The following is a 22056-nucleotide window of genomic DNA, read 5'->3' on the forward strand; positions in this document are numbered from 1 at the left end:
CCTAAGTGGCAGAATATGAATTCTTCCTTTCATTCTCCACAAGTTTCCAACGTTCCACCCACTGGAAGCTATTGGTTTATCATGGTTCCAGGTTATTAACAATACTTCGAGGGGAGATGGTGACATGGTAGGACTATCACTGAATGATCAATCCCGAGGTCCAGCCTAAGGGATCAAATCCCACAGCAGCAGCTGGTGGAATTTTAAATGTAATTAATAAATCTGGAATTGAAAGCTAATCTTAGTAATGGTGACCATCAACTCTCATCAATTGTTGGAAAAACCAATCTGGTTCACTATTGTCCTTTAGGGAAGGGAATCCGTCATCCTTACCTGGTCTGGCCTACATGTGACTCCAGAGCCACAGCAACGTGGTTGACTCTCAACTGTCCTCTGAAATAGCCTCAATAAAGGGGCAATTAGGGAAATTGGCCTTTCAAATGACGCCCACATCCCATGAAAGAATAAAGAGAAAGAAACTTGCTCAAGTGGTCAATCTTCGTGTCTGAGCTTTGACAACAGAGTAAGAAGTCTCACAACACCAGGTTAAAGTCCAACAGGTTTATTTGGTCGCAAATACCATAAGCTTTCGGAGCGCTGCTCCTTCGTCAGATGGAGTGGAAATGTGCTCTCAAACAGTGCACAGAGACACAACATCAAGTTACAGAATACTGATTAGAATGCGAATCCCTAAAGCCAGCCAAGTCTTAAAGGTACAGACAATGTGGGTGGAGGGAGCATTAAACACAGGTTAAAGAGATGTGTATTGTCTCCAGACAGAACAGCTAGTGAGATTCTGCAAGCCCAGGAGGCAAGCTGTGGGGGTTACTGATAATCTGACATAAATCCAACATCCTGGTTTAGGCCGTCCTCATGTGTGCGGAACTTGGCTATCAGTTTCTGCTCAGCGACTCTGTGACACGGGCATTCAGCCTTGGATCTTCAGGTAAGCGTTCTCCAAGGCGGCCTTCACGACACACGACAGCGCAGAGTCGCTGAGCAGAAACTGATAGCCAAGTTCCGCACACATGAGGACGGCCTAAACCAGGATGTTGGATTTATGTCAGATGATCAGTAACCCCCACAGCTTGCCTCCTGGGCTTGCAGAATCTCACTAGCTGTCCTGTCTGGAGACAATACACATCTCTTTAACCTGTGTTTAATGCTCCCTCCACCCACATTGGTTGTACCTTTAAGACCTGGCTGGCTTTAGGGATTCGCATTCTAATCAGTATTCTGTAACTTGATGTTGTGTCTCTGCACTGTTTGAGAGCACATTTCCACTCCATCTGACGAAGGAGCAGCGCTCTGAAAGCTTATGGTATTTGCTACCAAATAAACCTGTTGGACTTTAACCTGGTGTTGTGAGACTTCTTACTGTGTTCACCCCAGTCCAATGCCGGCATCTCCACATCTTTGACAACAGGCCATTTGATTGTGGAGGGAATCACAGCTGAGCCCAATCTTGTTCTCGCCAGCTGTCCAATGGTAATCGCTAGAAAACAGTAGGAACCTTGGCTGAATATTTCCCTTCCCTACTTCTGAGGCTCATGGCAGCAATGTCATCATCCTCACGGAGGCCTTACTGATCAATCAGCTTTTCTGTGTCTTTGATCATCTTCATGACCCAATCGATCACCATGACCTGCTCCAATCTCACCTCTTCCATTGTATCATCCTCTTGATTGTTGAATGTTTTTGACTATTATCTCATCACTACCCTGTGGACAATACTCAAAAACAAATCTGTAAATCAATTGTTCCCCACTGGAGAAGCAATTTTAAGGATGCATTTTACGAGTAAGCTGTCTTGTCCACTGGTTATGCATGTTGGGAAATGATGGCCCATTGTCCATTGCTTTCTATCCATGATGAATGTTGGCAGCATGGCTCTCAGGCAACAGCACACACAACTGCAGTGTCAGCCATTGTAAGTCAGCCAATTGCAATGAATTCTTACAAGAATTGTTTGCTGCCTCTACCTGGTCCAATGCCACATTCAACCTTCTGATCCTTCCATCTGTGGCATTGGAGCTGGCATTGGCAGGGAAGGCTTCATACCTGCCTGTTCTGTTCAACCTCCAATATACACTAACCAATCATGCATCTCAGTCTCTACATCTTGAAACAATCTGTCTATTGCACCTAGTAACATAATCAGTCCGAAGCGCAGGCAGCCAACTTTGTATCTTCTCATAACTTCCTGGCGTGACTGCTTCTTTTCAGGCCAGGGAGGCGGTGAGAGCAGTATGCGATGTTAAGGGTATAGGTGTGTCCAATGAGGTTTGGTGTGTGGATGGGGGATTTGTTGCGATTCCTGCGTCGGTAGATGGGTCTGCACGGTCTGGTGTTCCGGGTCGCTGTCGGGCTGCGGTTTGGCTTCAGAGGTCAGTGGATGTCCAGACCACGCTCCGGCGAAGGCCAGTAAGTGGATGACGTCTCTGGGGTCGATGTTGAGCCAATGGCTAGGTCCACGTGTTGGGGTCCTCGGGGTCACTGCCAAGTCGGGGTCTTCCTTCGGAGGTCAGAGGATCTCTAAACCTGCAAATACAACAAGATATTGTGTATTCACCCCATAGTGAGGGTTCAGGCTAGGTGGACCCGTACATTGTTACTCATAAGTGCATGGTTTTTGGAATTGTTGTCTCTGAACCTTGCCTCATAGTAAGCAATTTATTTGATCTCACTGCTAGTCCACCTTGTTTTCTCTGTGAAATAGAACTACAACTTGTTGGGAGGCTTGAGTGGAGTGTAAACATTGGCATAGACCAGTTGGGTTGTATAGCCTGTTTCTGTGCTGTAGTATCTATGTGACATTATAACCCCTTCATCTTATAAACCTCGATTACAGCTTTCTTGATGATTCTGCCCTATATACTTTTTGCTTGAATGAAAAAAATATTTAAAAACGCAAGATGTTGCTGCGATACAAAAATATCTGAATGGACTGAGAGGAGCAACTGATTCAATTTAACATACTGTCACATCATTTATAAAAGCTTAAAGATCAAGTAGTATATTAGTTAGCAAATAACACAAAACCAGAAGCTGCTAATCACCATCCACATGCCAACAATGAACTGTAACAAGGTTTGTCATGTGACCCACAATTTGCAGAATCACTGGAGTTTAATGAGAATTAAGATTTTATATGTAGAAATCAGATTGCCAATTAGCTAATGCCATTCAATTAGACTTCCTTTAGTGTGTGTACGCACAATGTAATATCCAAGGAAGACAAGGCAAAGGCAAGAAGATCAAGAATAATTCATAGAATCATACAATCTCCACGGTGCAGAAGGAGGCCATTCGGCCCAAAGAGTCTGCACCGACCACAATCCCACCCAGGCCCTATTCCCATAACCCCTCATATTTACCCTGCTAGTCCCCTTGACACTAAGAGACAATTTAGCCCGGCCAATCAAACTAACCCACACATCTTAGGACTGTGGGAGGAAACCGGAGCACCCGGAGGAAACCCACGCAGACACGGGGACAATGTGCAAACTCCACACAGACAGTGACCCGAGGCCGGAATTGAATCCAGATCCCTGGCGCTGTGCTAACCACTGTGCCACTGTGGTTGGGAATGATGACGAGGTTCAATAGTGTCACTGAGATTTAACATTGCTGCTGTGGGAAAGGGAAGGGTTGGATTCTAAGTTATGTGATGAATAAGTCACCCTTCCTATTTTAGAATTTTCAGTTTTGGTTATTAATTGAATCAGTGTGTTAGTTTGTTTTATAACTGCTTGTATCAAAGGAGAATTGGGTCAATGTTGGAAGGAGAAAATGTTGCAGGTACGTGAGGAAAAAGCATGTGAATGAGATGAACTGAATTCCTCTTCAAAAGAGCTGGCACAGACTCAATGGACCAAATGGGCTCTTTCTGTGCTGCACCAATCTCTGACTCCAAGTCTAGTTTCCCCTTCCTCCTGCCAAAAACAGGAAATTCTGCCAAACAATGAGGCTGAGATGAATAGTTTGCAAGATTTCTCTTTACTTTTCAATACCATTCATTTTTACCAGCTTTCAAAAACCTTTATGGAATGTGTTAAAAGTTCGTACAAGATCCAGAAGGACTTGCAGGAACTTTTAACACATTCCATAATCTTAATCCAGTTGTCTATCAATACCAGCCCTGATTCAATTACTCAAAGGTACATGAGAAAGACCTGACCAGAGAAGTTCCTCAGATTTCTCTCCCTCTTTCTGGTAAGCATCTGCTCCACCTCACGTAGCTAACACAGAGGAACACTAAAGGAATTAAGGTGAGCAGGTAAGTAAGTGGAGCTGAGTCTACAAAAAAATCAGCTATGATCTTATTGAATGGCGCAGCAGGCTTAAGGGGCCAGATGGCCTACTCCTACTCCTCATGTTTTTAACACATATGTGGAGAATTGCTGATGTCAACCTGATTCACCTACTATAACATGTTACTGGACCAATAGACCAATAGACACCATCCCAACTCATTATCGAGAAATGTTAATTAAAGTTCAGGAGATTTGATATTATAGAACACAGCGCAAAAGAAAATCCATTGAATTTGCCCCTTGGAAGAGCAATCCAGCTGGAACACTCTCATATTCTTTCCTCTGCAAGATTTTCTCCAAGTATTTACGTAACTCTTTTTTTTGAAGACCACGATTGAATCTGTATCCACCCCTTTGTCAGGCAGTGCATTCCAAATCCTAACCACTCTTTGCGTAAAAAAGCCTCATGTTACTTTTGATTCGTTTGCCAATCGCCTTAAATCTGTATCTTCCATTTATCAAACTTTCAGCCACTGGAAATGGCTTCTCTTTATTTACTCTACCTAAACCTTCATGATTTCAAGCACTTCTATCAAACGTCCTCTTACACTAGTCTGCTCTTATCAGCACAGCACCAGCTTCTCCAGTCTAGCCACACAACCGTAATCCCTCATCCCTGGAATTATTCACAGTAAGAAGTCTCACAACACCAGGTTAAAGTCCAACAGGTTTATTTGGAATCACGAGATTTCGGAGCGTTGCTTCCAGATGAACCCAAGGTCCCAGTTGAGGCCGTCCTCATGAGTGTGGAACTTGGCTATCAGTTTCTGCTCAGCGATTATGCGTTGTCATGTGTCTTGAAGGTCGCCTTGGAGAACGCTTGGGTTCATGTCACACTACTTGTAACCCCCACCATACTGCCTGGGTTTGCGAAAGCCTACAAACTGTCCTGGCTTGAGACAATTCACACCTCTTTAACCTGTGATTCTCTCTCTCTCCACGCACACTGTTCGTACCTGTAAAGACTCGCATTCCAACTATTCTTCACATTCCAATCTGTAACTATCTTGCAATTGTGTCTTAGTCTATATATGCCGTGTTTGTGAACTAATCCCCTCTCACCTGATGAAGGAGCAGCACTCCGAAAGCTTGTGATTCCAAATAAACCTGTTGGACTTTAATCTGGTGTTGTGAGACTTATTACTGTGCCCACCCCAGTCCAACACCGGCATCACCACATTCTGAAATTATTCAAGTAAATCTCTTTTGTTCCCCCTCCAAAGTCTTCATGTCCTTCCTAAAGTATGGTGCCCAGAATTGGACACAATATTTTAGCCAAATCGCTAAACCTATTTTAAATATGTTGTTTTGTTTAGGAAATAAGTCTCCTCAGCATGTTTTTTTGCCTCACTTAATGCTGCTATTAACCCTTTTTCACATGGTCCTGGGTTGAAGTCCAACACCTGGACCTGAGAACTTGATCCAGGCTGACATTCTGGTATAAAATGAGAACAGCACTTTTTTTTGAAGATGCCATCTTCTTTGACAGGGACATTAAAATTAGGTTGTATCTACTTGTTCAAATAGCTTTTGATCTGATTTGATTTATTATTGTCACATATGTTGGTTTACAGTGAAAAGCACTGTTTCTTGCGCGTTTCTTGCGCGCTATACAGACAAAGCATACCGTTCATAGAGTACATAGGGGAGAAGGAAAGGAGAGGGTACCGAATGTAATGTTACAGTCATAGCTAGGGTGTAGAGAAGGATCAACTTAATATAAGGTAGGCCCATTCAAAAGTCTGACAGCAGCAGGGAAGAAGCTGTTCTTGAGTCCAGTTGGTACGTGATCTCAGACTTTTGCATCTTTTTCCTGACGGAAGAAGGTGGAAGAGAGAATGTACGGGGTGCGTGGATACCATAGCATTATTCAAAAGAGTTGAGAGTTATACCAGCATCTTTGCCAAAACTCCTCCCTCAATAAACACCACCAAAATTTATCATCAATTTATCTCACTACTGTTTGCTAGATTTTGTTTGTAGAATGCCTACTGTATTTTGCCCGCAGAACATCAGTTGCTGCACTCCAGAAGTAATGTTATGTGAAGCTTTACTTCATTTTCTATATGGCAACTGCCTGGAGTTATTCACTGTGGCCTTTACTCACCAATTCAAATACATGCTTCCTTTCATTAATTATCCAAATGGTTAGTAAATGATTGGAAGTTATTTTGTTTATAGTGCCCTAGGTTGGTTACTTTTGATGTCAAAAATCACAAGTTTGTTTATATTTATACATTTATATAGCATCTCAATGTGCTATCAAAACATCTCAATCTAGATTTACTTTAATCACAGTGACTTTATCAGAGAACGTGCCCTTATGTGAAACATACTGGTTATTCTTCTAAAATCTGCTGATCATTTGCTTTTGATAAGAGCGTATTTATTAATGAACTGGGCAGGATAACTGGTGCACCAATGTCCCAGGGGCACAGTAAATGTGTTGCACAGTATTTTTTTAAATACTCAAGTTCGAGAGTTGGTTCGCTCTGACTTAGCTGAGAAAGAATTCTATTAATTGGCTTCAGAACCCATGGGTTAAGGAGGACTAACATATTCAGCTTGAGTTTCTGTTCACTTTCATAATTCAATGACCCCTGTTGGTAAATATGTGTTTGGGGAGGTGGGGGGGGGGGGGGAGAAACGAGAACAAAATTGAAGCTCTCCTTCGCCACTTAATGACGTACTTATGGGCAAGGTGTTACAGTGCTGCCAGCATCTGTGGAACCGTGTCCTCCAGGAGTCAGTATTGGAAATGAAGAAGAAAAATGAAACCAAAGACTCCATGGCTGAAAAGATAACTATGTTTTTACTGGAGAAGAAAATTGAGAAGCGTCTTTAAAATGATTAAAGGGACGCATGGCATAGAAGGGCCCATTTAATTTATACCCTAATCCAGTAAGCTTACTGTTCTTTTTGAATATTATTATTATAGACTGCAGAAGGAGGCCATTTGGCCCATCGAGTCTGCACCGACCACAATCCCATCCAGGCCCTACCCCCACATATTTACCCACTAATCCCTCTAACCTACGCATCAGGACTCTAAGGGGCAATTTTAACCTGGCTAATCAACCTAACCCGCACATCTTTGGACTGTGGGAGGAAACCGGAGCACCCGGAAGAAACCCACGCAGACACGAGGAGAATGTGCAAACTCCACACAGACAGTGACCCGAGCATCGAACCCAGGACCCTGGAGCTGTGAAGCAGCAGTGCTAACCACTGTGCTACCGTGCCGCCCAATATCTTTTTAAGAATGCCAGAAAGGGCAGCTTATACACTCACTTGATTAACTAATTTGAAAATAAGATGAATCACAGAATCCTACAGTGCAGAAGAGGCCATTCGGCCCATCAAGTCTTCACCCATGCATGAAAGGCCCTGACCTGCCCATCTAATCCCACTTGCCAGCACTTGGCTCATTGCCTTGAATGTTACAGCGTGCCAAGTACCCATCCAGGTACTTTTTAAAGGACGTGAGGCATCCCACCTCTCCCACCCTCCCAGGCAGCGCATTCCAGACCGTCACCACCCTCTGGGTAAAAACATTTTTCCTCAAATCTCCCCTAAACCTCCCACCCCTCACTTTTAACTTGTGTCCCTTCGTAACTGACCCTTCAACTCAGGGGATCAGCTGCTCCCTATCCACCCTGTCCATGCCCCTCATAATCTTGAACACCTCAATCAGGTCACCCCTCAGTCTTCTCTGCTACAGAAAAAACAACCCAAGCGTATCCAACCTCTCTTCATAACTTAAATGTTCCATCCCAAGCAACATCCTGGTGAATCTCCTCTGCACCCTTTCCAGTGTGTTCACCGCCTTCCTATAATGTGGCTAAAATGGCTAAAGAATTAGTAACTGACAGGATTGAATACTGTAAGGATAATTATACACACTGTCAATCAAACATGCAGAATGGTCAAAGCTTATAACCAAATAAAGAAATTGTTTGGTAATGAGCCACAAGTTTTAAATACAACGCATACTGGAACGCTCGCTGATAAACTCACTGTAACTAAAGTACAGTATGCAAGACATTTTGAGTCCATCAATGTAACTTCTGATTCACTTTGTTTCAACTATTTGCTCAAAATCTAGATTGTACTCTCTTATATGCCTGTTTCATTCCTCCTCCCACCCACCCCTCCCCCCGCTCCAGTATCATTTTCCCTGTTACAATGCCTCGCTCAGTCTTTCAAATTCCTTCTTTTTCTTGGATTAAAGAAGGTAAGATTAGCTAGGTTTCTTGGCTATCCAGCAAGTGTCTGTGTGTTGATGTTGGATGTGGACAAATTTGGTTCCAATACTCTGCTGACACTTGACGTTTAGCTTCTCACATTATGAAAGACCGCTTGGATGAAGTTTCAGGATGGTTTTTACCACTGGATCTGCACAACAGAAAATAATTAATGCCTTTTGGAGAGCTGGAGGTAAAATTGGCTGGAAGTTAGGGGCAAGATATGCAGAAACCAAGAAAATAAAAAGGAAATAGGGGCCGCGATTCTCCCAAAAATGCTGAATTGGTGAGAAAACTGTTCCAGATCCCGACTGTTTTGTCAGTTCAGCTTCTCATCTGAATCTCCCCACTCTGCACAGCAGAGCTCTCAATCATGACTCTCATTAAAAATCTGGGGGGGGTGCTATTCACGCCACAGTTCTAGAACTCTGTGCATGCACCGATTTGTCAGACACCCCGTCAATCGCTGGCCAGCCCTGGGCCCCCGCAGTGCTGCCCCTCCAGCCCCCACACGGCCCGATCGTGGCCCCCACAACATTTCCCGGGCCAGCCCTGACCCCCCCCACCCCGGAGCGCCCCGATGTCCAGCCCACTCCCCCCAGCAGTGGCAATCCCCTCACTCCGGCAGACCCCCCCCCCCTGCTGACTCCCCCTCTGGGGTCAGACTCCCTCCCCCCTCTCCCCCGAGAGGCAGACCTCCCCCGGCAGACCACCCCCCACCAGCCCCTCCAATCACTGCCCTCCCTCCATCCCAGACCAATCCCAATGCATAGCGGCAGCGGGACCCCCACCCCCACCGATTGTCCCGAGGCCCTGCCCAGAATAGGCCCCATCCCCTTGGTACTGCCCGATGAGTGAGGGTGCCCATGCCCAGGGGGCACCACCCTCCCCACTGCCTGACCCCCCTGGGGGGGCCCTGATTTCCCCCCTTTATTCCGGCGGGGTCTCCTGCTAGTTCCCCGAACATAGGAAGCTAGTCTGAATCCCGCCGGAATGAAGTACTCCTGGCGGGGTGGGAGATTCAATCGGGACCAGTAAGTTCCCGATAATTACATTGAAAACATATCTAAAATACATTTAAAACAGATTCAAATTACTTACCTGCCTTCCAGCCGGTTTCCAGCATGGTCTGACTAGCGACTGTTCACCGGCGCATGCTCAAATCCCGGAACAAGGCCGATGATGTCCATCTCCCACCCCGACTTGCCAGAAAAGTTGCGGGTCAGGATGGGAGAATCACAGTATTTCTAAAGCGCTAATCTAGGGATATTTTATTACTTTACTTGCATGTTAGTCCGATTACATTTAGAATAGCACCTCTAAGTTTGGCCGTCATATCTACAAAAGAATGTTGATACATTAAATAAGATACAGACAGCAGCAAAAGATAATGATTCATGATGTTTCAAAGGCAGAATGTGAAAGCAAAGACTACATTAATAATAAAATTCAAAAATACAATTGAAGTCTTTAAAATGACTAGGAGGGTAAGTAAAATGGAAGTTTCTACATTATCTGAAGTGAACTAGCAACATATGCCCAAAGGACACAATTTCAAAAATGTATAAAACAGAAGTAGAATAGAAATGAGAGAAATAAATTTCATGGTAGGAAGTTGAATTGCAAAACAAGTCACACTGAACATAAAATAAAGTGTATCTGTAAATTAATTCCATTTTGACTTTGTGATTTTTGAAGGTATGATGAAGTATAAGGTTAGAACATGAGTAAGAGAAGAAACCACGGATATTTAACAGAGATTGATTCATTTCAGACATACTGGGATAGAATAAGACGAGGAGATTTTCTTTCCTTTTGAATTTGAAAGAGAGGATAGAGAAAGCAAGACTTCTCTCGTTTTGTCTAATAATCTATAAAGGACATTTTGTCATGAGGTTTGAGTAGATCATCACCAGAGCTACTGAAAAAAAACTGCAACTGCCTTTTTGTAAAAAGCCATATAAAGCAAACCAGGCTTTCAGCCTTGGAGGCAGAGTGGTGGAGGAGCCTAACATGACCTGCGTACAACCCCAAAAAGCCTCTTTGTTATGAATGATCTCACAAAATCAGAAGTGCAGCCTCTAAACTCTCGCCCTTGAGTCAGAACATTCAAGCTCCACACATGAGACTTCAGCATGTGATCCAAGCTGACACTCACAGTCCATTACTTACAGACAAGATGTTAAAGTGAGGCATGCCTGCCCTCTCTGATGGAGGTAAAAATGTCCCATGACATTAATCAAAGAACTGGGGCGTTCTCATGATGTCCTGAACAACATTTATACCATGTTTCCCTACAATACAATAGTACTGCTTTTCAAAATGTACTTCATTGAGTGCAAAGTGTTTCTGGGTATCACGAGGATATGAAAGATATTATAGAAATTCAAGCTTTATAAAATATCTTAGTTCAGTTGCATCATAGCCAAATGAATTGTGAATGAGTTTGTATGTGACACTGGTGCTAAATATAACGTGGCTGATCCCCAGAATCTGCAGCAAGAGGTTGGGATCTGCAATGTACTGCCTGGGAGCCTGGTGAATCAATCATGATTTTCATTAGGAAATTGAATAATTACCTGAAGAGAATTTTCTTTACAGAGCTACAGAGAAAAAGCAGGTGACTGGGAGTAGCTGAGTTGCAGACCCGACAAGCTAAATGACCTCCGCCTATGCTGAAGCCACTCTGTGAGGATGTTAAGAAACATTTGCATTTGCAGTTGCCCAACAGATATTGCTTACATAATATCATGTGATAACATCACAATCACAAGCCAGTAGATTAGCTTCTATTCCTGGTGTACAGTTGTCAATGAATGATGCATAGTAACAAAGGGCAGCTGTGAGGTGCAATAAGTCATCTCTTAACATGTTTGGCATGTTCATTTTGTAGTGCTGTGCGTGATTTGAGAACAATGCTTTTGGTGATCTTGACTATGTCAGTAACATCAGAAATAACAGTCTGCCTGGGTGGATGATCCAAACGAGTAAGACTGTGGTAAACTTGTCCCAAAACCTGACATTTTATTTGTATTAACTGTCTCCCGTCAGAGCCTGGAATTACCACCAATTCCACAAAATCAGTCAGAATATAAGGAGAGCAGCGGTAGGATTATGGCTTAAATATGTTATCATAAAACTATTATAACAAGCAAGGCTTCCATATCAGAAACGAGAAAAGCAGTGAAAATTTATATTTTTTAACAAACTTAGGATATCTATAAAAAATTTCAGATAATGTTATAAAGGAATAAAACGGGGCAGGTGTCAATGTTACCACCAGCTTGGTGATTTCAGGAATTAGTGATCCAAAACAGCTACTCAAATGTTGAGAGTCCAGGGATGCCAATATAGTACAGAGGTGCAAGGTCAACCCAAAAGTTGTACACATGACTATTTTATACATTTCAAAACAGGTGGACTGGATATTAATGGTTGTAATGTTGCAGTAAAGAAGCATGTTTCTGCCAGCAAGAGAGAGCAGCTGGGGTGTAATTTTCACATCATGTGTAAGCAATACCATGATTTTTATTTTTTCAACAGAACAACTTGTCTTTTCTTCCCACCTCCCCTGAAGGCACTGACTCATGCTACAATATAGTTCTGCAGATGCCATCAGCAGTTTGGTATCTCACAGAAATTGTGTGGGGGCTTTCACAGTGATTACTAGTGGGTTATTCAACAAGGGGCAGTCCACTTTCACGCTCACCAACACCTACACATGTACTCAATCTGCAATCGGGTGCAAACTCTGGATAGATCGTTTTCCTCTTTAATCTAAGGTTCTTTAGCCAACTGAAAAGCGCCTCCTGTTGCCCTGATTGAGGTGGATAACTTGGCACAGAAGTGAGATTGAATTTGGACCTTCTAAGTTTGCAGATGCATCACTTGGCAGAGTACCTATGAGGTAGACCAAGAATGTCATGTTTTATGATAATGTTATTTGCACAGCAGGATAACAAATAAGAAATGCTTTTTGAAATGTTATTTGCTCTCGAAATGCAAGAGCAATTCAGAAGTGAGGCAATCAGTTGGGAGTGGTTGCACATACATAGAGGCAAATTTTCCCATTCCATCCGCCATGGGAATGGTGGTGGGTGAGGGGCGGACCATCGAAAGGTCCGTTGATCTTGGGCAAGATTTTCCGGTTCCGGGGCGAGCCTGGCCAGAAAATCCCACTCATGATGTCTATCTGAGAACAATAATTTACATTTGTATAGCACTTTTAAAGTAGGATAATTTCAAAGCGTCTTTCACAGGAGGGTGGTGAGAAGCTGACAGGGGTTATCTTTGTATTCCAGGCTGATCCTGCAATAATGAACCATTTTGGCGGAAGAAAGTTTGACCTTTTAATGCATGATGTGATCCATCCAGATGTGGCAATGGATGGCTAAAACAAATAGCTAAATGTGTTCACAATGATAGATTCCATTGTTTAAATGAGAGCTTTGCATGACTTCAGGCATCCCAAAGTTCTTTACAGCTAATAGAGTATTTCTGAAGTGTAGTTACCATTGTGATGTAGGAAACACAACAAATAATTTGCACATTGTCAAACACAGACAAAAGAGCTGAACTCTAGAGGTGAGGTCTGATTGACTTCCCACAACACCAAGGCAGCAGCTGACTGAGTGTGGCATCAAGGTGCCCTAGCAAAACTGAAGTCAAAGTGAATGAAGAAGAAAACCCTTCACTGGTTGGAGTCACAGCTAGCACAAAGAAAATGTCTGTGGTTTTTCGAGGCCAATCATCTCAGACCTGGGACACTGTGACAGGAGTTCCTCAAGGTAATGCCCAAGGCCCAATCATCTTCAGCTGTTTCATCAATAACCTTACGTCATATGATCAGAAGTGGGGATGTTCGCTGATGACTGTACAATGTCAGCACTTCGCAACTGCTCGAATACTGAAGCAGTCCCTGTCCATATGCAGCAAGACCTAGACTGTTAGAGAATGTTATAGGAAACATCTTCCTATTTGAATCTATTTACTAATGTCTTTAGCAGGTATGAGCATTTGCAAGTGATGTCATTGGTAGTGAAGGCTTTCGTGGGTCTAGTCTTACCATAATGGGCCTGTAACCAGCTGCTCCTAGTTCTGAGTCCATGCTGTATTTTGATATTTTTATAAGAAGATTGAATATCATAATGCGTCCAAGCCTTTAATAACAGGCGGTTTAAAAGAAAAGACACAAACTCACCTAATTTCACAGAATCAGTCCCCAGTTTCTCTGTCTCTCTATAATGATGATGCAACCTTCCACAACGGTATTTAAATGTCTTCCATTGTGGTTAACACCATGTTTCACCCATTTCTCGCACTTCTGCTCTCACCTCTTCCCCTCCTTCTAGAATCTCACTTTTTCCTCCCCATCAGCCTCCATATGCAAAGGGTCATGCTGATGGGATTGTTCCCTGACAACATCCTGGTCCACTCCTCAATCATCCTTAATGTCTTGACCCTTTCTCACCATCGCAGGAGGCGTAACACTTCCCAATTTTCCTCCTCTCTCCTTACTATCCAAGACTCCAAACACTCCTTCCAGGTGAAGCAGCCATTTACTCGTACTTCTTTCAATTTAGTCTATTGCATTTGCTGCTCACAATGTGGTCTCCTTTCCATCAGGGGGGACCAAATGCAAATTAGTTGACTGGCTTTTGGAACACTTCCACTCAGTCCTCGAGTATGACCCTGAGCTTCTGATTTTTGCTGTCATTAATTCACCATCCGCTCTCACATTTCGGTCCTCGGGCTGCTGCAGTGCTCCAGTGAAGCACAAGGAACAGCACCCCACCTTCGGATGGGTATTTTACAGCCTTCTGGACTCAAAATAGAGTTCAACAATTTCACACCACAAACTCTGTTTCCCCATTTTGATTCTGTTTTCTGCATTTTGTTTGACTCGTTTTTCATATTTTTCTTTTAAACATTTTTGCTTTCATCTCTCTGGCATTTATACTCATTCTGGACAATTGATATATCTCTTTTCTACCATTACCATTCCCTTTGCCTGTTATTCCATGATAACTTTATTATTTAATCTCTGTACATTTAAGACCTGGCTGGCTGTAGAGATTTGCATTCTAATCAGTATTCTGTAATTTGATTTCTGTGTCTGTTTGCACTGTTTGAGAACAGATAACCACTCCATCTGACGAAGGGGCAGCGCTCCGAAAGCTTATGGTATTTGCTACCAAATAAACCTGTTGGACTTTAACCTGGTGTTGTGAGACTTCTTACTGTGCTTACCCCAGTCCAACGCCGGCATCTCCACATCCTGTAACCTTATCCCAGACTTTCATTTCCGATCTTCACCTTCCCCCCACACGTATAACCCATAACATTTCTACCTTCCGTCTGTTCTGAAGAGAAGTCATATTCCACTCAAAATGTTAACCCTTTTTCTCTCTCCACAGATGCTGCCAGATCTGCTGAGTATTTCCAGCACTTTCTGCTTTTCTCCATATTATCATCGATCAAATCCCACCACGGCAGCTGGTGGAATTTAAATTCAATTAATAAAATGTCGAATCTAAAGCTAGTCTCAGAAATGGAGACCACGAAACCATCACCGATTACTGTAAAAGCACATCTGGTTCACTGATGTCCTTTAGGGAAGAAAACAGCCATCCTTATCTGATCTGGCCTCTAGAGTGGTTAGCACTGCTGCCTCACAACGCTAGGGACCCAGGTTCGATTCCAGTCTTGGGTGACTGTGCACATTTTCCACGTGTCTGCGTGGGTTTCCTTCGGATGCTCTGGTTTCCTCCCACATTCCAAAGATGTGCAGGTTAGCTGGATTGGCCATGTTAAATCGCCTCTCAGTGTTCCAAGATGTCTAGGTTAGATGGATGAACCATGGTAAATGTGTGGGGTTACAGGGATAGAGTGACGGAATGGGCCTGGGTGAGATGCTCTATCAGAGAGCTGGTGCAAACTCGGTGGGCATAGAATCCCTACAGTGCAGGAGGAGGCCATTTGGCCCATCAAGCTTGCAGTGACAATAATCCCACCGAGGCCATATCCCCATAACCCCATCCCTGCTAATCTCAGTGACACCAAGGGCAATTTGCCATGGCCAATCAACCTAATCTGCACATCTTTGGACTGTGGGAGGAAACCGGATTATGCTAGCTGACTGCCACCCGAGGTTGGAATTGAACCTGGGTCCCTGGAGCTGTGAGGCAGCAGTGCTAACCGATGTGCCACCGTGTAGGGATTATGTGGTTCTATTCCATTCTATTGTTTACAGGATAGAAGGCCATTTGGCCCATTGTGTTCATGTTGGTGCTTTGCAAGAGCAATTTTCCCTTGCTCACCTATTTTGCTGATCAGATAATGATCTATTAAAGGCCAGATTCAATCTAACTGCACCACAGTCTCAGGCAGTGAGTTATTGGTGGCAATGGCCAGCCATCACTCAATGGGACTCAACCCCCACTCGCGCGCACTCTCGGGGGCGCGCACGGCCCACTCCCTGCTTGACCGCCGGCTGTGACGCAACGGCGTTGGGAACGTGACGTCGCGTTGCCGATGCTCGTGCGGGCAGGCACGTCCACCGCGCCGGCGGGGTGCGCGCGCGCGCCTCTGAGGGGGAGGGGAACGCAGGGGGAGGGGAACGCAGGGGGCGGGTGACGCCGGGCGAGGGGGTGAGGGTGGCGCGCACGTTCAGCCAGGGGGGGGGAGGGGCGCGCACGTACACAGCGGCGGGGGGAGGGGGCGCTCGGGTTGTCAGCTTCATTGATGTTGCTCGGCGGCGCCACCGCGCTCTTCGCTTTCCGCCGCCTGCTCACCGCGTCCGTCTGCCGGAGAGGCCGCGTCCCTCGCACCCTCGGAGCCCGAGCCCCGACACCCGCCATCGGCAACCGGCACGGCGTCAGGAGGCTGATCGGCACCCGCAGCCCGCACAAAATGCCGGCCAAGCGACCCTTCGAGCGGCTCCCCACCGACGTGAGCCCGGAGAACTACTCGCTGTGCCTCAAGCCCGACCTCATCGACTTCACTTTCGAGGGGAAGCTGGAGGCCTCGGTCGAGGTGAGCAGCGGCCTGCACCAAAGGGCGAATTGAGTCACAGACCCTTCCCTAATCTAACCCCAGGCTGGCGGGGCAGCATCGACATTAGAGGCCGCAGATTTACCTCAAAATAAACCCACCCCCCCCGGGGCGCAGCTGAGGAGCCAGGCCGGCTGCAGGGCCTTCACCTGGGGACAGCTCTCTCTCATTCACACCATTAGCAATGCAGCGAGGAGGAGAAATTCACCCCTCATTGATCAGTCTTTAACCATTCCAGCCAAGGGAGGAGACTGGAGATTTTAAAAAAAATATATAAAATGCACTTTGAGCAGAAGCGCTGGATATAATTTGTCCAGAAGGATTTTGCTGCCTCCTGGCCATCCCGCTCTCAGCACCTTATTGCAATAAATTACAAGACCAAAAAAATTTAGTGGAATGAAGGTTGTATAAAATATAAGTGGGGGGGGGGGGGGGGCAGAAGCTCACATTTTGAGAGAAATGTTGAATCTGTCCCTTAATGTCCTTCTGTGACCAGAGCGCAGGCGCCGTATTCAGGCTGTTGCCATTGACAGCAGAGATCTTGAGTTCATTTTCTTCCCCTAAAATAAAAACCATCATTTTTACCCTTATATTTAAAGATGATGGCCTTTTTAAATAAAGTAAAGCGGCATATGAGTCCCCAGATGCTTATGCCAAGATGCAAATTGTTCTTGTAAGAGTACATATATAATGTCATAAATCATTATTACCTTTTGGGATACACTTTGCTTTTGATTGTAAAATATCAGTTAGCGTATTTCCTTATAGCATTGGATGTTTGCCAGTCTCTCCAGATAAAAAAAATACAGTTGGTGGCTGGTGAATCTTAACTCGTGCTTGCCCTTTCGTTGATGTTTGTCTTACATTTTTGCTTCTGTTGCATTTGTGTAACTTTGTTAGCTGCAGGATCCAAACCTGGGATCTGTTCTAATTGGTGCCCAAAAATGTGGTGTTAGTGCCTGCATCTTGTATGCTTAATTGATGTTGGCAATGGTTAGGTGTTATCATACTTGAGTCTATTAATTCCCCCTGTCACTTGACTTTTTTTTTGTTTTGCTTGTAAAATTGCTATTTGACTTTTTAAATTCCATTTATAAGTCTGAAGAGGATTTAAAGCATACTTGCCAGTCTAAATTTTTGGGGCAGTTGTACGCTTACAGAGAGGGCACTGTGGCCTCTTTCTCAATCCTTGAGAGCCCATTTGCAGCTTTTGATTTGTCACATGGCATTTATTTTTGACGAAAGTGTTCGAATGGGTGTTTCATACTGCTAATAATAGATCATATAGAAAAGTGTTGAATGTGCTTGCTGATCTGCATGTATTGGAGGTCATTTATCCTGCCCTTTATGCAGAAAAGCACAATGACCGTAGTACTTTTTTAACAATACAGGTATTAACAAAGTTACTCCACAAGCAATTGCAATCCTTAAAATGTTTTTTTTTACTGTGCTTTGTTATTTTGTCCTAAATGCACGAGTATCCATTTAGGCCCAATGTACAGTAGGTGGTTTCAGAGTACACTCAAATTTATGATAATACTTCTCCAGGGATTGAATTAAACACCTGTCTAGAACAGGCAGACTGAGATTGGTCTAGGTTTATCATATGTCTGCTGGATAAGTACAGCCTGGGTGCATTTTTGCAATTGGAATATTGAGGATTAATATAGCATTAAAATTTCAAGGATAAGAATTGACGTGATAATTTTATTTACTGTATAAATTCTTAGCATTTTATGAAAAACCGTGTTTTATCAGCATGTTTTTTTTTCAGCTGTGCCTTCTGCTGCCTAGGCCCTGAGCCCTTGAATACCCACCCTACACCTCTCCATCTCATTTTCTTCCTTTAAGACACTGCTTAAAACTACCTATTTGACCAAGCTTTTGGTCATCTGACCTAATGTCTCCTCATGCGATTCAGTGTTATTCTTTGTTTTATAGAGTTCCCGTGAGGTGCCTTGGGATGTTTCATTATGCCAAGGGCACCATATGAATATAAGTTGTATGTTTGACTATGTAAATATAATCAAATCACCACGTTGGGGAAACTTGTGGAAAGGTGACCAAGTACATCTATTGTAGCAGGAATAGGTTTGAATAGAAACAATGAACAAACAGTCTGTCTTCCTTTTCTGTATCTTTTTATTTGTCTATTCTTTATTCCTTCATATAGTTAGGTACCATTTAAAACAGTGAGGCATGAGTGATTTTAATGCTTAGTTTCCTGTGGAATTTTGTAGATTAACTGACAAAGTTGTTCTGTCCAGTGAGTAATGCGGTTGAGTTTGCTGCTAGCTCACTTAGGACATGCACTGTTTTGTTTTTTTTTGTAGATTCTTATTTGCATTATTTTGATAAGATTTTTTACGAACATGGGAGTAGGCCATTCAGCCCTTCAAGCCTGCTCCACAATTTAATAGGATCATGGCTGATCTGAATGTAATCTCGAATCTGTATCCCATCTACTCTCGATAACCTATCACAATCTTGCTCGTCAGGAATCTATCCACTTCTGTCTTTAAAAAAGAAATCAAAGACTCTGCTTCCACCACTTTTTCAGGATGAGCGTTCCAAAGACTCATGACCCTCAGAGAGAAAAATTTCACCTAATCTCCGTTTTAGATGGGCAATACTTTTATTTTTAAACAATTGATCCTGTAGTCCTAGATTCTCCCACAAGAGGAAACATCCCCTCCACCCCTCCCTGTCAAGATCCCTCAAGATCTTGTATGTTTAAATCAGGTCACCTCTTACTCTTCTAAACTCTAGTAGATACAGCCTAGCCTGTCCAATCTTGCCTCATAAGACAGCCCAAACATTCCAGGTATTGGTTTGCTAAACCTTCTTGGACCCGCTTCCAACACATTTACAACTTTCTTTAAATAAGTTGACCAATACTGTACACAATACTCCAGATGTGATCTCATTAGTGCCCTGTACAACTAGAGCATAACCTCCCTACTTGTGTATCTAGTTCCCCTTGCAATAAATGATAACACTCTATTAGCTTTCCAGATCGCTTGCGGTACCTGCATAATTGCCTTTTGTGATTCATGCACTAGATCCCTCTGCACCTCAGCTCTGCAATCTCTCACCATTTAGATAACATACTTTTAAAAAATTCTTCCTGCCAAAATGGACAATTTCCTGTCTTCCTACATTATACTCCATTTACCAGAACTTTACCCACTCGCTTAACTTGTCTATATCTTTTTGTAACCGTCTTATGTCCTCTTCACGACTTGCTTTCCTACCTATCTTTGTGTTTTCAGAAAATTTGGCAACCATCCCTTCATCCAAGTCATTGATATAAATTGTAAATTCTCAGCAAAAATATATTCCAGCAAAAAACAAGGATTGTAAGAAAAGGGAGAACCAGCCGTGGATAACGAAGGAAATAAAGGAGAGTATTAAAATAAAAACAGCTGCGTACAGAGTGGCCAAAAATAGTGGAGAAACAAGTGATTGGGAAAAATTTAAGAAACAACAAAGAGAGACTAAGAAAGCGATAAAGAAAGGAAGGATAGACTATGAAGCTCGGCTAGCAATTAATATAAAAAATGATAGTAAAAGTTTTTATAAATATATAAAAAGGAATAGAGTGGCTAGAGTGAATGTTGGACCCTTGGAGGACGAGAGGGGGGAGTTAATAGTGGGAAATGAGGATATGGCTGAGTCTTTAAATAAGTTTTTTGTGTCGGTCTTCACGGTGGAGGACACAAATAGTTTGCCAAATATTAACGATAGAGGGTTGGCAGCAGGAGAAATACTTAATACAATTAATGTTACCAGAGAGGCAGTGCTGGGTAGACTAATGGGACTGAAGGTGGATAAGTCCCCGGGTCCGGATGGAATGCATCCCAGGGTATTGAAAGAAATGTCAGAGGTAATAGTGGATGCGTTAGTGATTATTTATCAAAACTCGTTGCATTCTGGGGTAGTGCCGGTTGATTGGAAAACGGCTAATGTTACGCCGCTGTTTAAAAAAGGAAGGAGACAAAAGGCGGGTAACTATAGGCCGGTCAGCTTAACGTCTGTAGTAGGGAAAATGCTGGAATCCATTATTAAAGAGGAGATAGCAGGGCATCTGGATAGAAATGGTTTGATCAATCAGACGCAGCATGGATTCATGAGGGGAAAGTCGTGCTTGACGAACATGTTGGATTTTTATGAAGATGTGACTAGGGCGGTTGATGGAGGAGAACCGGTGGATGCGGTGTTTTTGGATTTCCAAAAGGCGTTTGATAAGGTGCCCCATAAAAGGCTACTGAAGAAGATTAGGGCACACGGAGTTGGGGGTAGTGTGTTAAAGTGGATTGGGGACTGGCTATCCGACAGGAAGCAAAGAATCGGAATAAATGGGTGTTTTTCCGGTTGGAGGAAGGTAACTAGTGGCGTGCCGCAGGGATCGGTACTCGGGCCGCAACTATTTACCATTTATATAGATGATCTGGAGGAGGGGACGGAGTGTAGGGTAACGAAGTTTGCAGACGACACAAAGATAAGTGGAAAAGTGAATCGTGTGGAGGACGGAGAAGATCTGCAGAGAGATTTGGACAGGCTGAGTGAGTGGGCGAGGATATGGCAAATGGAGTATAACGTTGAGAAATGCGAGGTTATACACTTTGGAGGAAATAATAACAAATGGGATTACTATCTCAATGGAAACAAATTAAAACATGCTACCGTGCAAAGGGACCTGGGGGTCCTTGTGCATGAGACGCAAAAGCCCAGTCTGCAGGTACAACAGGTGATCAAGAAGGCAAATGGGATGTTGGCCTATATTGCGAAGGGGATAGAATATAAAAGCAGGGATGTCTTGATGCACCTGTACAGGGCATTGGTGAGGCCGCAGCTGGAATACTGTGTGCAGTATTGGTCCCCTTATATGAGGAAGGATATATTGGCATTGGAGGGAGTGCAGAGAAGGTTCACCAGGTTGATACCGGAGATGAGGGGTTTGGATTATGAGGAGAGGCTGAGGAGATTGGGTTTGTACTCGTTGGAGTTTAGAAGGATGAGGGGGGATCTTATGGAGACTTATAAGATAATGCGGGGGCTGGATAGGGTGGAGGCGGAGAGATTCTTTCCACTTAGTAAGGAAGTTAAAACTAGAGGACACAGCCTCAAAATAAAGGGGGGTCGGTTTAAGACAGAGTTGAGGAGGAACTTCTTCTCCCAGAGGGTGGTGAACCTCTGGAATTCTCTGCCCACTGAGGTGGTGGAGGCTACCTCGCTGAATATGTTTAAAGCGCGGATGGATGGATTCCTGATCGGTAAGGGAATTAAGGGTTATGGGGATCAGGCGGGTAAGTGGTACTGATCCACGTCAGATCAGCCATGATCTTATTGAATGGCGGGGCAGGCAATATGAGTAATTGTAATTCCGAATTGGCAGAAAATATTTCACAGTCTAACAATGGGTATGTCCAGAAGTATAACAC

At 43.8% G+C, this 22056-nt stretch overlaps 1 protein-coding gene across 2 annotated transcripts in view; it reads left to right on the top strand.

The window, feature by feature from the left end:
• The first annotated feature begins 16241 nt into the window (after positions 1 to 16241).
• Positions 16242 to 22056, top strand: part of npepps (aminopeptidase puromycin sensitive) — a 202250-nt gene continuing 196435 nt past the window's right edge. For both annotated transcript variants that reach the window (XM_078224181.1, XM_078224182.1), the window contains exon 1: positions 16242 to 16594. In XM_078224181.1, coding sequence (XP_078080307.1) covers positions 16304 to 16594 — 291 coding nt within the window. In that variant the 5' untranslated portion in view covers positions 16242 to 16303. The remainder of the gene's footprint in view (positions 16595 to 22056) is intronic.

Source organism: Mustelus asterias, chromosome 11 (assembly GCF_964213995.1).
Source record: "Mustelus asterias chromosome 11, sMusAst1.hap1.1, whole genome shotgun sequence".
NCBI lineage: Eukaryota > Metazoa > Chordata > Chondrichthyes > Carcharhiniformes > Triakidae > Mustelus > Mustelus asterias.